Raw genomic sequence first — 15,093 nt, 5'->3', positions numbered from 1 at the left:
ATCATGTGTAGCAGTGACTTGAAAGTTCCCTTAGTGCAGGAAACATGTTTACTAACTAGCCCAGGGCATGAAAACACACTAAAAGTAATTTTTGAATTATGAGTGGCTAAAATGGGGAGTGGAAGAAAATTACAGGTAGTTTGCATAAAGACCTTACTGGGTTTTCATATCTCAGGACACTTTCTGTAAAATGGCAAACACCTTACTCTCTCCAGAGGTAATACTCACAGGTTAAGCCAATCTCTGGATCATAATCTTTTTTTTTTTCTTTCTTTCTTTCCTTTTTTTTGCCAGTACTGGGGCTTGAACTCAGGGCCCGGGTACTGTCCTTGAGTTTTCTCCAGGCTAGCATTCTATCACTTGAGCCACAGTACCACTTCCGTTTTTTTTCAGTATACATGGTACCAAGGAACCAAACCCAGGGCTTTGTGCATGCTAGGCAAGCACTCTACCACTAGGCCACACTCCCGGCCCACAATCTTTTCTTGTGTGTGTGCTAGTACTAGGGCTTGAACATAGGGCCTCATACTCTTTGTTTGGCTTTTTTGTTCAAAGCTGGTGCTCTGGACCACTTGTGAGTCATACCTCCACTTCTAGCTTTTTGCTGGTTAACTAGAGATAAGAATAAGAGTCTGATGGACTTTCCTGCCCAGGCTGGCTTCTGACACTTGGATGGATCACATTCTTATGCAACTGGTAATACTACCATTGAAACCAAGGAAAGGAGAGATACTATAAGACACCATGGGTTGTGTTTATATTGCAAAATTCATTTTGTGGGTCACTTCTTTATAGTAATAATGTGTATTTCCTCTCTGTTCACTACAAGGAAGAAAATTGGTCCTTCCCAAGCAAGGCTTCTGGATGAGGCAATCCTATAAAACAAACAAGACACAGGGACCTTGCCCCAAAACTGACAGTAGTACTTGTCTCATGATCTGAGGAAGGGAATCCCAAAAGACAGTCACATGGAACACACTACAGAAGAGTAATAAAGACCCAACAGCTCGACTGTCACATTTTAACAGCAAACTTCTCCCATAACCATGAAAAAGCAAACTCACAATTTGTATGATTGGCTATGGCTGACTACAGGCATAATGAAAGATCACTGAAAAACACTGAGTTTTTCTCCTCATGTCCAGTTGGAAACGAGCAACTTTCAATCAGCCCTCTAACAGAACATCTCACTGAATGGAGGGCAACAGGATCTGACTCAGGAAATATCTGGCTGCTAGAATGAACGCAAAAATGAACAAGCCATTGCTATCTCTAGGACAACAGATAAACCCAAAAACCCAAGAGGTGATATTTTACCTCTGCACTAAGGAAATCTCATTAAGGCTGAGACACTAGGCTTCACCTATCAAGAGCACAATCACTGTTTCTCACCTTCTTCTCTATTCCTTCTCACTAACAGATGGACAGATGGAGACAACATGGACTCCTACACCATGGGCCCTGTTTGCCATGAGGTTATCAAGAAGCATGCTCCATTAACCTCAACATCCTAGACTGGAGCTCTGCACTGCTCAGGTGACAGAACATGACTGCCTCACCAGCTGGTGAATGCAGTAGCAATAGAGGCGATAGAGTGTTACCAGACTGAAGCGAAAGAGACAGTTCTCTCAGGGGGAGAGGGCTGAGGGTGAAAGGAGAATGGGGAATGGGGTAACTTCAGGTCACCAAGCTTAAAGAATGCACTAAAACAGAATGAACACATACTCCATGAGAGCTGATTCTGAAATCAAGTTTCCAACCCTTAAAAGGGAGGCTGTGAAGAGTCACTAGTTCCTCTAGCGAAGTATTTGCCAGTCTATCTAACAATCTTCCCTGCCAACCACCCTCCGCTCTCCAGCTCCTAGTGATCCTTGGCAGTGACGACCTGATTCTCGTTCCTGCAGAGACTTCCAATTCTGCTTTGCACTTCGCTGGCTCCTCAGCCCTCCTCAAGATCCATGGTGAGGACCCACATTCTGTCTCTGTCACTAGCTGAACTCGACTCCTCTACTCCCCACCACCCTTTGGACTTGATCTTCTTTCACACTGCCTTCCAGTCTAATGGACACAAAGCTTAGCTGCCTTCAAAGTGAGTTTTCCATTCTGAGAAATGGAAATATCAAAACCAAAACTTGTTTGAAAAAAACAAAAATAAAAACAGTGTTGAGACTTCTTCCAGTTTTTCAAGGAGCTTATCTAGTTCTGGGGTACCATGGGGGTATGCAAAATGGTAGAGCCCACTCAGAGTATGGCTGTGTGCTTCTTCCAACCCCCAGGGCTGCAGGGGAAACAAAGTCTGCACAGAGACTCCCAATTCTTCATATTCCCTCTTGTACTTCCTACTTCTTTTCACTTGGCTCTTCAAACTGGAGCTTGGCAATCAGATGCCTAGGTAAAATACAGAACAAAGACAGGAAATTAGGATGGCTTGGTTCCACAGTACAAACCAAAATGGAGTGACAGAACATACTAGCTGCTGGAGGTTGGAGAATTGAAGCTGAAAAAGAATATGGAGCCTGGACAGCCAGATGCCGTGTAAATACCATAGCTGGCTGGGGATATGGCGATGACCTCTGTGTCAAGCCTACTGTTGACTGCCAAAATGAGGCCCTGAAATAAATGAAGACATATATCCTATAATATTACTCATATTCTCTTTTTCCTTTCCTTTTAGTTTACTACCCACTTTTCCTTAATTTTTCCTCTGAGGCCCACTTGGTCTAGGGGCTACAAAGAAAACTAAGACAGGGGCCGGGAGTTTGGCCTAGTAGCTGAGTGCTTGCCTAGCATACAGGAAGACCTGATTCCATTCCTTGGTACCACATAAATAGAAAAAGCCTGAAGTAGTACTGTGGCTCAAGTGGTAGAGTGCTAGCCTTGAGGAAAGCCCAAGGTCAGTGCTCAGGCCCTGAATTTAAGCTCCACGACTGGCATAAAAAAAAAAAGATAACTAAGATAGGAAATGGTATATTTTTCTTTTTTAGATAAAGTCTTATTTTTGCCTAGAGCTGTTCTCAGACCCCAATCTTCCTACTTACGTCTCCTGTGCAGCTGGAATCACATCTGTGAACACTACCACCTAGCTTGTTAGTTGAAATGAAGTTCTCACTTTTTTGGGGGGGGAGGGACGGGAGTTGGTTATGGGGCTTGAACTCTGGGCCTGAGCTCTTTAACGCAAGGCTAGCACTCACTCTATCACCTTGAGCCACAGTACCACACAGTTTTTTGGTAGTTAACTGGAGATAAAGAGACTCATGGACTTTTGTGCCTGGGCTAGGTTTGCACCAGCCCAGATCCTCAGATCCTTCTGAGTAGCTAGGATTACAGGTGCGAGCCACCAGCGTCTGGCTCTCATTAACTTTTTGCCTGAATACATTGTCTTTCTCTTTGGTTCCCTGCTTTATAAATTACTTTTGTATTATAAAGAAAATGACTGAATACAAATTTGAGAGAAGGAACTACATTTAGTTACAATTATATGTCCTTATTTGTATGTTTCATGGATTTATTTATTTTTTTGGCCAGTCCTGGGCACTACTGGAGCTTTTGTGCTCAAGGCTAGTACTCTATAAGCTGAGCCACAGTTCTACTTTCAGCCTTTTTTTGGGCCAGTGGTGGGGCTTGAACTCAGAACATGGTTACTGTCCCTGGGCTTTTGTGTTCAAGAAAAGCACGCCACCACTTTGAGCTACAGTACCACTTCTGGTTTTCTGGTGGTTCACTGGAGACAAGAGTCTCACAGACTTTTCTGCCTGGGCTGGCTTTGAACCATGATTCTCAGATCTCAGCCTCCTAAGTAGCTAGGATTACAGGCATGAGCCACTGGCACCTGGCATTATTATTTACTTTTTAAATTTTTTGGTCAGTTGTGGAGCTTCAACTCAGTGTCGGGATGTTGTCCCTGAGCCTCTCTGTATTCAAGGATGGTGGTCTACCACTTGAGCCATAGTGCCACTTCTAGTTTTTGAGTGGTTTAACTAGAGGTAAGAGTCTCATGGGGACTTTTCTGCCCAGCCTGGCTTCAAACTGTGATCCTCAGATCTCAGTCTCCTAAGAAGCTAGGATTACAGGTCTGAGCTACTGGCACCCAGCTCTTTATGATTTTGTTGTTTGTTTTGTTTTTTTGTTTTTGCCAGTCCTGGGGCTTGAGCTCAGGGCCTGAGCAGTGTCCTTGGACTTTCTCAATGTGAGAACTCTACCATTTGAGCCACACAATACCATTTCTGGCTTTTTCTATGCATGTGGTACCGAGGTATTGAACCGGGTCTTCGTGCTTGCAAGGCAAGTACTCTACCACTAGGGCAAACTCCCAGCCATCTTTTTTGTTGTTGTTGTTGTTTTTGGTCTGTCCTGGGGCTTGAACTCAGGGCCTAAGCACTATCCTTGGACTTTTCTCAATGCTAGAGCTCTATTACTTGAGCCATAGCACCACTACCGGATTTTTTTCTATGTATGTGGTACTGAGAAATTGAACCCAGGTCTTCATGCATGCTAGACAATCACTCTACCACTAGGCCACACTCCTGGTCATTCTTGATGGTTTTTTTGTTGTTGTTGTTTTGTTTTTTTCAAGTCTGTGTATAATCCTCCTATCTCAACTTCTCAAGTGTTATAATTACAATTATGTACCATGCCCAGCCTAAGCACTTTTTTTTTCGTGATTGTGGGACTTGAACTCTGGGCTTGGGTGCTGTCCCTGAGCTCTTCAGCTCAAGGCTTCTGGGCTTGGGTGCTGTCCTTAAACTCTTCAGCTCAAGGCTACCACCCTATCCCTTGAGCCACAATGCCACTTTCAGTTTTACAGTGATTAATTGGAGATAAGACTCTTCTCATGGACTTGACTCTTCTCATGGACTTTAGTGCCCGGGCTGGCTTTGAACCAGGATCTTCAGATCTCAACCTCATGAGTATCTAGGATTACAGGCGTGAGCCACCAGCCTGGCAATCTTAAGCATTTTTTATCTGACTTTCTTCCAGAATACATGCTCCTTGGGAAGTCCAGATGCCTGGATTGCGGTATACAAGGAGAATGGTGGAGAGACATAAAGCTCAACACATGATGAAAACTGCTTAGTATATAGGTTAGACAGGGAATCAGACAGTCCTTACCCTTGACCAACAAGGGGCCCTCACTACGTGGAGGGCTCCACCTCTTGCTTCTGTTTGGAAATGAGCTGCGCTTCCTTTAGAGACAGGTACACCTCTTCCTGAGGATCATAGTAGTAGAACTTTCGGATATAAGAGATCAGAGGTCTGTAAAAAACAAGGAGACACATAAAGTATAAAATTATAAAAGACATACTCCTTTATTCAACCTTTTTTTCTTTTCCCTTCCCCATGTGGCTACCATTATACCAAAGACTTTGTCAGTCTAACAAAATTCCTGTCTTCTCCCTCATTACAGTTTTGTCTCCCTCCCTTACCACTCCTATTCTACTCTTCAGGGGGCCTACAAAAAGGGCTGACACACTCTCTTTCTCCCTTTTGGCTGTAGTATGACAGCTCTAGAGTTAAGTAAGACATAGGAGAAGTGAAGGGATGTGGCCAGTCTGTCTGTCTCTGAGCAGCGGGCAGAACCCATTGCTATTTGAGGTCCACCCCAGTTCCTTCCCCAGTCTTCACAACCCCATTGTACTTAGGCAGTGGGAGGTCCGGGATGTGATCTATTCGGACAAGCTGTCGGATCCGGAACCTGCAAAGGTGCTGGAGGGATTTGACATTGCTGAATCGGGACACTGGATAGAGCAGCTGGACTGGAGTTGGTGGCAGTCCTTCAAGGAAGAAAACAAAGAAATACTCAGAGGAAACAATGAAGCTAACTACAACTTCCTTATTCTTCTTTATAAATTCTGCACAAAAATCTTTCCACAAAGGATTCATTTTCTACTTGCAAAAGAACTATTACCACATTTCATACTCAAGGGAACTTGTTCTCCTCTACTGATGGCTTTCTCAGCATCACTTAGAATCTAGGACCTCATGCATACCAGGCAGATGCTCTACTACTTTAGCAATGGGCCAACCCAATATCATATTCTTACCAGCTAAGAATCTTGCTCCTCAGAAAAGCCCAAGGTGAAATGCCTAGCTAGAGGATTTGTTTGGGGCAAAGTAGCCAATCCTATGCTTGAAGCTTTCAGAGAAAGACAAGAATTAAAAATCTCCCTGTTGAGTCTGAGAAGGGTGAAGGTTAAAGAGAAGAGGTTGGCAAATGGTGAACATAATCATAACAATACTTAATGTATATGTGTGAAAACAGAACTTGAAAGAATGGGTGAGGCTAGGTTAGATGCAGGGAGACTGAGAGAAGGGATGACATTAATCAAGATGCTTATGCAGGGTTAGAGATTTATCTCAGCAGAAGAGTGCTTGCCTTGCAAGTGGCAAGACCCTGAACTCAGTTCTCAGAATCAGGGGAAGAAAAGAATCAAGGAGTAAGTCTAGTTTGCAAATATTCAGAAGTGAGTCTCACTTATAATTTCCATATATAGCCATGTAGCCATATATTTCCATATATAGCAACTATAGCCATGTAGCCAGAGCAAGGAGGGGAGCACAATCTATGGCACAATTCTATGTCCCTAAGAAAGGACAAACCACTTTTCAGAAAGGCACCAGAGACTGATAACAGATCTCTAAGGTGGGTCCTGGCTTTTCCTCCCTCTCTCCCTCCCTTCTTTCTCCCCCTCTCTCTCTCCCTCTCCTTCTCTCTCTCTCCTTCTCTCTCCTTCTCTCCCTCTCCCTCTCCCTCTCCCTCTCTCTCCCTCTCTCTCCCTCTCTCCCTCTCTCTCCCTCTCTCTCCCTCTCTCTCCCTCTCTCTCCCTCCCTCTCCCTCTCCCTCTCCCTCTCCCTCTCTCTCTCCCTCTCTCTCTCTCTCTCTCTCTCTCTCTCTCTCTCTCTCTCTCTCTTTGTAGGTCATTGGGCTTAAACTCGGCCTGGCCTGAGCGTTGTCCCTGAGCTCTTTAGCTCAAGGCTATCAACCCCCCCTCCATACACACCCTAAAGCCAAGCCCCACTTCCTGTTTTCTGGAGGTTAATTGGAGATAAAAGTCTCAGGTCCTTTTGTGCCTTGGCTGGCTTTGAACCTTGATCCTCATATCTCAGCCTCCTGAGTAGCTAGGATTACCGGCATGAGTCACTGCCCAGCTTGCTTGCTTGCTTGCTTGCTTGCTTCCTTCCTTCTTTCCTTTCCTTCTTTCTTTTCTGTTTTTGTGGGTCAGGGGCTTGAACTCTGGGCCTGGGCACTATCCCCAAGCATTTCAGCTGAAGACTTAACCCCTTGAGCCACAGTGCCACTTCAGTTTTCTAGTGATTAATTAGATAATTGGAGATAAGAGTCTCGCATGGTCTCTTTTTTTTTTTTTTTTTGGCCAGTTGTGGGGCTTGAACTCAGGGACTGAGCACTGTCCTTGGACTTTTCTCAAGGCTAGAGCTCTACCCTTGAGCCACAGCACCACTTTCAGCTTTTTTTCTATATATGTGGTACCAAGGAATTGAACCCAGGTTTCATGCATGCTAGGCAAGCACTCTACCACTAGGCCAAACTCCTAGCCCTCTCATGTTCTTTAGTACCTGGCAGGCTTTGAACCTCAATCCTCAGATTTCAGCCTTCTGAGTAGGATTATAGGCATGAGACACTGCACCCAGTGGGTCCTGGCTTCTTTCACAAGTATCTAAGAAATGAATTCATCTGAGTATGTCTTGTATCTTTTTTTTTTTTTTTTTTTTTTTTGCCAGTCCTGGGCTTGAGCTCAGGGCCTGAGCACTGTCCTTGGACTTTCTCAAGGCTAGAACTCTACCACTTGAGCCTCAGCACCACTTCCAACTTTTTTCTATGTATATGGTACCGAGGAATCGAACCCGGGTCTTCATGCATGCTAGGCAAGCACTTTAACCACTAGGCCAAACTCCCGGCCTGTCTTGTATCTTAACAGCAAACTTGTGCACTCCTATAAGGAATCACACAGTGTAGAACAATGGAAAGACAGTTCTTCCCCTGGAGTTCTGGGCAGTCAGATACGGAAGATGAAAATGCAGCAAAGACCACCTATGGTCCACCTATCCTGTTCTAGATATTAGAAACCAACTAGGAAAAACTAACATGCCTGGTATTTACTCTTTCTTTTCCCTCTAGGTTGTGGGGCTTGAACTCAGGTTTTGGCTACTGTCCTTGAGCTCCTGTGCTCAAGCTAGTGCTCTACCACTTTGAGCTACAACTTCACTTCCAATTTTTCTGGTGGTTAATTAGAGATAAGTCTTACAGATTTTCCTGCCCAGGCTTGGCTTTGAACTAAGATCCTTAAATCTCAGCCTTCTGAGTAGCCAGGATTAGAGATGTGAGCCACCAGCACCCACCTTAGTGTTTACTCTCAGAATTACCTTAAATCTTTTACATAAATTATTTTCCACATTTTAAAAAACTCTATAAAGTTATATACTATGGTCACTCTCATTTTGCTAATGAGGAAACTGAAGCAGGCATAATTAGTAACTAGTATGGGTAGGGATGGCACTCAGGTTTTCTGGCTCCAGAACTGAGAATCCATACTTTTTTTTTTTTTTTTGGCCAGTCCTGGGCTTGAGCTCAGGGCCTGAGCACTGTCCTTGGATTTTTCTCAAGGCTAGAGCTCCACCACTTGAGCCTCAGCACCACTTCTGGCTTTTTCTAAGTATGTGGTACCAAGGAATCGAACCCGGGTCTTCGTGCATGCTAGGCAAGCACTCTACCACTAGGCCAAACTCCCAGCCCCCCATACTTTTTTTTCTTGGCAGTGCTGGGCTTGAACTCAGGCACTTGTGCTTGAGGACAGGTGCTCTATCACTTGAGCCCCAGAAACTAGCCTTTTGCTTGGGGGGGGGGGAGGGAGAGAGGGGGGGTCATGGGGCTTGAATTTTAAGCCTGGGCGCTGTCCCTGAGCTCTTCAGCTCAAGGCTACTGCCCTACCCCTTGAGCCACAGCACCGCTTCTGGTTTTCTGGTGATTAATTGGAGATAGGAGTCTCTTGAGCTTTGTGAGCTTTGTAGTACCCGGGCTGGCTTTGAACCTTGATCCTCAGATCTCAGCCTCCCGATTACAAGTGTGAGTCACCGTACTGGGCTCAAGACTTATCATTCTACCACAGTTCCGCTTCTGGCCTTTTCTATGATTAGAGATAAGAATCTCACAGACTTTCTTTCCCAGGGTGGCTCAAACCATGATCCTCAGATCTCAGCCTCCTGAGTAGCTACTATGATTACAAGTGTAAGCCACTGGTGCCTGGCCTAAAGCTCTCATTTTAAGTTATTAGTTTCCTACAAATATCTAGTGCTTGTCAGTTTTCTTTTCTCGGGGCTAGGAAAGCAGATTCCTCTAAACCATTTTTTCTTCTAACAATGGTACAATACCAACAAGGCTATGACAGCCCAATCCTCCCAAATGGAGTTTTGAAGATGGATAGAAATGGCAAGTTTAGCACAATATGGGCAAACCTATAATAGACACCTCCTAACAGAATGAATCGAGTCTTCTAGACATTTATTCACCATTTCCTTTTTGGTGAACCACCTCTCACACCTTTTTGTTTCTTAGAAATTGACCTCCCTCTGGGAGGGTACTGAGGGTCTCAGAAAGGAATGGAGAAAGGATGAACAAATGTAATCATGCTATTCGACATATATAGTAGAAAATGACCTATATAACTTGTGGGCAAAGATGGGAGGGGGAAATTGAGGGAAAGTAAAGGAAGAGATGACATTGTACAAAAAACGAAATATACTCATTAACTAACTTATGAAATGGTAGCCACTTGTATGACACATCAATAGTAACAACTTCTTCTATTATTATTATTATTATTATTATTATTATTATTATTATTTTTAAAGAAAATGAACCGAGGAGGCTGGCAGTTTGGCCCAGTAGTAGAGTGCTTGCCTAGCATGCATAAAGACCCAGGTTTGATTCCTCAAGTACCACATAAATTAAAAAAAGCTGAAATTGGTGCTGTGGCTCAAGTGGTAGAGCTCTAGCCTTGAGACAGCCCAAGGACAGTGCCCAGACCTGGTGAAAGAAAGAAAAAGGGGGGGGGGAAGAAAGAAAGAAAAGAGAGAGGGAGGAAGGAAGGAACATAGGTAGGTTTGGGAAGGGGGAAGGAAGGAATTAATGAATATGAGCCAAGAACACTCTCATTCTTCTTGCAATATTGAGATGCCTGGAACATCAACAAGACATTGTGGAATTTTAAAAGTTCACATGATGCCTGGACATCAGCAGTGGGACCAGTTTTCTTATTTACAAGAAGCAAAGTATGTTGCAGAATTAATATACAAAGGCCGGAGATTAGCCACTGGACTCTAGGAAGAATGATTGCTTAACCACCAGGAGAAAAAAAAAAGCGTAAGCGTGGACTTTGGAAGCAGAGAGCATTTTGATACTATACTAGATTACACCCAAGTTAATTACATACACCCTTACCTGGAACCCTGGATCTCAAGAAATAGAGAAATTTCCCATTCTTGGAATGCATGATGGCTCTCTTAATGAACTCGACCACAGACTGACAGCGATCTTCAAACTTGGGATGGCACCACAAGCTGAAGGTTCCTGAAATGTAAAGTTACAAAGCAAAAGTTCTAATATGAACATAGTAGTTCATGCCTGTCATCTGGCTACTTGGAAGGCTAAGATTGGGAGAATCCAAGTTTAAGGGGAGCCCAGGCAAAAATTTCAGGAGATACCACCTCAAAAGAAGAAGCTGGGTCTGATGGCATAAGCCTGTCTTTCTAGCTACAGGAAAAAGCATAAAACAGGAGGACTGAAGTCCAGATACAGGTCTGAGCAAAAAGCAAAACTTATTTCAGAATAAACAATGAAAAACAAGGGTAGAGATGTGACTCAGTGGTAAAGTTCTTGAATAAACAACTACAAAGCCCTGAGTTCAAACAATACTACCACCACAGAGAATTTTTTTAAGCATACTTTCTTTATGGAGGTAATGGGGATTGACTTGAAAGTCTCATACATATTAAACATTCTATCACAAGCTATGTCCCCAGTCATTTTAATTAATAAGTTAAGTAATATATATTTTGAGTCAGTCTCCCCTCTCTCTCCTGGGTTGGCTTCAAACTTGAAATCCTTGTTTCCACCTGCAGAATGGCTGCTATTTATAGACCTGTGCCATCATACCTTGCTACAAACTTACTTTAGAAAGATCTGAGGAGTACCCTCAGTTCAAGCCCCACAACTAACAACAACAACAACAACAACAAAAATACCTAGAGATAAAAAAAAAAAAAAAAAAATACCTAGAGATACCAGGAGTTTGGCCTACTGATAGAGTGCTTGCCTGGCACCCATGAAGCCCTGGGTTTGATTCTAGCCTTGAGAAAGCTCAAGGACAGTGCTCAGGCCCTGAGTTCAAGCCCCAAGAATGTCAAAAAAGAAAAAATACTTTGGGGCCGGGAGTTTGGCCTAATGGTAAGAGTGCTTGCCTAGCATGCACGAAGACCCAGGTTCGATTCCTTGGTACCACATACATAGAAAAAAAGCCAGAAGTGGTGCTGTGGTTCAAGTGGTAGAGCACTAACCTTGAGAAAAAAACCCAAGGATAGTGCTCAGGCCCTGAGTCTAAGCCCAGGACTGGCAAAAAAAAAAGAAAAAAGAAAAATACTTTGAAAAGATTTTGTTTATACCAATCCTTAAATGCTGACTTCCTATACTTGCATACAAATTACTTATAAATGGTAATGTATATATACACATATAAGACATATGCATTGAGAAAATGCTCATCATCCATGGTCATAAAGAAAATGCAAATAAAAACAACCCTAAGATACCACCTTACCCCAATCAGAATGGCCAATATTCTGAATTCAGACAAGAACAAATGCTGTGGGGATGTGCACTGCTAGTGGGAATGTAAACTAGTACAACCATTCAGGAAGGCAATTTGGAGGTTCCTGAAAAAACTAAAAATAGACTCTCCCTATGACCCAACCATACCACTCCTAGGAATCTACCTTGAGCATCATAACCCAGAATAGGATAAGGACACCTGCACAGCCATGTTCATCACTGCACTATTCACAATAGCCAAGCAACAGAAACAACCCAGGTGCCCCACTACAGATGAATGGATACAAAAAATGTGGTACATATATACAATGGAATTTTACGTAGCCACCAGAAATGATAAAATAATGGCATTCGCTGGGAAGTAGATGAAATTATCTCATGTCGAGTGAGATAAGCCAAGACCAAAGGAACAAAAGGTCTCCTTGATATGTGGATATTAGATCCAAACAATACAAGAGGGATGACTCAATACTCGGGTACTCAAGGTCTTTGACATGAACTTGGGAGACATAAATATAACTATATAGACATATAAATCTATGATGGGATATATATTCTATAGACATATTGAAATATTATACAGATTGATATGTATCTATGGCATACAAATCTCAGCTAAATTTTAATTTTGTTCTTAAATTTATGTGCCAATGATTGCATAGAAATTTCATTCTTGAATACGTTTGTTATACTTGACATTTGAAAAATTATGTAAAAAAATCAGTGTTAATAAAATCTTTTAATAAAAAAGATATATGCATGATATATAAAACACTTACTTCTGTAAAGATCTAAGACATTTAAATAACAGCCAACGCACAAGATCTAAAGTCTTCAAATATAACAGCGGAGAAAAATCAAGTGTAACATTTTTGTTGATCCCATTAATGCTTGTGTGTATGTGCTAGGTACCAAAAAAACAAAACAAACAAAAAAATACAAAAAACTAGGGGCCAGGAGTTTGGCCTAGTGGTAGAGTGCCTAGCATGCATGAAGACCCGGGTTCGATTCCTCGGTACCACATACATAGAAAAAAGCCGGAAGTGGTGCTGAGGCTCAAGTGGTAGAGCTCTAGCCTTGAGAAAACCCAACAGGTCTCAGGCCCTGAGCCCAAGCCCAGGACTGGCCAAAAAAAAAAAAACCCCACACACCACACACACACAAACAACTATGCCAGGCACTGGTGGCTCATGCCTATAATCCTAGCTACTCAGGAGGCTGAAATCTGAGGATCACAGTTTGAAGCAAGCTCTGGCAGGAAAGTTTGTGAGACTCTTTTTTTGGGGGGTCGTGGGACTTGAACTCTGGGCCTGAGTGCTGTCCCTGAGTTATTCAGCTCAGGTTAGGGCTACCACTTGAGCCACAGTACCACTTCCGATTTTCTGGCAGTTAACTGGAGATAAAGAATCTCGTGGACTTTCATGCCTGTGCTAGCTTTGAACCTCGATCCTTAGATCTCAGCTTCCTAAGTAGCTAAGATTACAGGTGGGAACAAGCATTAATCACAGGAGGAAAAAAAGGAAGTAGTAAGTTGTACTATAGCTAAAAGTGGTAGAGCCTTAAGAAAGCCCAAGGACAGTGCTCAGGCCCTGAGCTCAAGCCCCAAGACTGGCAAAAAACAAAAACAAAAATTCCCTACTCCAACTTCAGAATCCCCAAGCCAGGAACTCTGAGCATTCATGACCTAAAACAAAAAAACAACAATAAAATCCAGAAAGATTCAAAAGCTAAAAGGACTAGATTCCAAAAGAACACCTATAAAAAATGATGCAGATTTGAAACTTAAAAAGATAAAAATGTCTCATTGCAAACTGGCAACAGAAATGCCTTCATTTATTCAAGAAAAACACCATTTATTCAAGAGAAAAAGTTCCTTTCAAGAAAAATAGACTCGTGGGTGGGGGGAGGGTAATGGGTACCAAGACATGTGAAAGGGTATCAATGTACGTGAATTAATGCACCTTCTATCTGGCAAATATCATGTAACCCTTTTATTAATTACAATAAAAATATATATATATAAAAAAGAAAAAAGAAAAATAGACTCACTGGGCACAATGGCTCATGCGCCCAGCTATTCAGGAGGCTGAGATCCGAGGATCAAGGTTCAAAGCCAGCCCAGGCACAAAAGAACCTGAGACTCTTATCTATAATTAAGCTCTAGAAAATGGGAAGTGGGGCTTAGCTCTAGGATAGGGGATAGTAGGCTTGAGCTGAAGAACTTAGGGACAGCGCCCAGGCCAAATTCAAGCCCCATGACCCACAAAAAAAAAAAAAAAGAAAGAAGGCCGGGAGTTTGGCCTAGTGGTTAAAGTGCTTGCCTAGCATGCATGAAGACCCGGGTTCGATTCCTTGCTACCACATACATAGAAAAAAGCTGGAAGTGGTGCTGAGGCTCAAGTGGTAGAGCTCTAGCCTTGAGAAAGTCCAAGGACAGTGCTCAGGCCCTGAGCTCAAGCCCAGGACTGGCAAAAAAAAAAAAAAAAAAAAGAAAGAAAGAAAACTATTTGAGAAAGCTCTCATACTATCAAGAACCTAAAAGGCCGGTTATTCATCATTTATCATTTATTAGCCATTTATCATTTTCCTAAGTTTAACAAACAGCTTCCCTCTGAAATACTTTGCTTTGTATTTCTGGTTTTTGTCTGTTGAGTTTGGTATTAAGGAACAGCAGGAAAATACGCAGTAGGCAGCTATCTCCCCATGAGTATTTTTTGAGCTTTTTTTTGCTTGAACTACAGTACATACCACTTATGGGGCCCCACACCCCATTTATGTGGTAGTGAGGAATCGAACCCAGGCCTTCATGCATGCTAGACAAGCACTCTACCATATTCTAAGCCATATTCTCAGCCACCTCCCCATCAGTTATTTATCTACTTTATTTTCAGGTTTTTGAGCTAAAATTACTGTCTCTTCAAGAATTTCTTTTTTTGTTTTTTTGTGCTGGTCCTGGGACTTGAACTCAGGGCCTGGGTACTGTCCCTGAGCTTTTGGGCTTATGACTAGCATTTTATCACTTTTAGGAAAAGGAATTATTATTTATTTTCAGGTTTTTGAGCTAAAATTACTGTCTCTTCAAGAATTTCTCTTTCTTTTTTTTTCTTTTTTGTTGTGCTGGTCCTGGCCTGAGCACTGTCCTTGGGCTTTCTCAAGGCTAGAGCTCTACCACTTGAGCCACAGCACCACTTCCAGCCTTTTCTATGTATGTGGTACCAAGGAGTGCTAGGCAAGCACTCTATCACACTCCTAGT

General features: G+C 42.7%; 1 protein-coding gene across 1 annotated transcript in view; it reads right to left on the bottom strand.

Annotated features, from left to right (window-relative positions):
- Positions 1-2,163: 2,163 nt before the first annotated feature.
- Positions 2,164-15,093, bottom strand: part of Socs7 (suppressor of cytokine signaling 7) — a 31,345-nt gene continuing 18,415 nt past the window's right edge. The window contains exons 7-10 of the mRNA XM_090350721.1: positions 10,454-10,582; positions 5,636-5,771; positions 5,110-5,253; positions 2,164-2,388 (exon numbers count right to left, since the gene is read on the bottom strand). Coding sequence (XP_090206847.1) covers positions 5,133-5,253; positions 5,636-5,771; positions 10,454-10,582 — 386 coding nt within the window. The 3' untranslated portion in view covers positions 2,164-2,388; positions 5,110-5,132. The remainder of the gene's footprint in view (positions 2,389-5,109; positions 5,254-5,635; positions 5,772-10,453; positions 10,583-15,093) is intronic.

Source organism: Megascapheus bottae, chromosome 17 (assembly GCF_031878675.1).
Source record: "Megascapheus bottae isolate mThoBot1 chromosome 17, mThoBot2.hap1, whole genome shotgun sequence".
Lineage (NCBI taxonomy): Eukaryota > Metazoa > Chordata > Mammalia > Rodentia > Geomyidae > Megascapheus > Megascapheus bottae.
The sequence above is the reverse complement of the archived record's forward strand: the minus strand, read 5'-3'. Positions and strand labels throughout refer to the sequence as shown.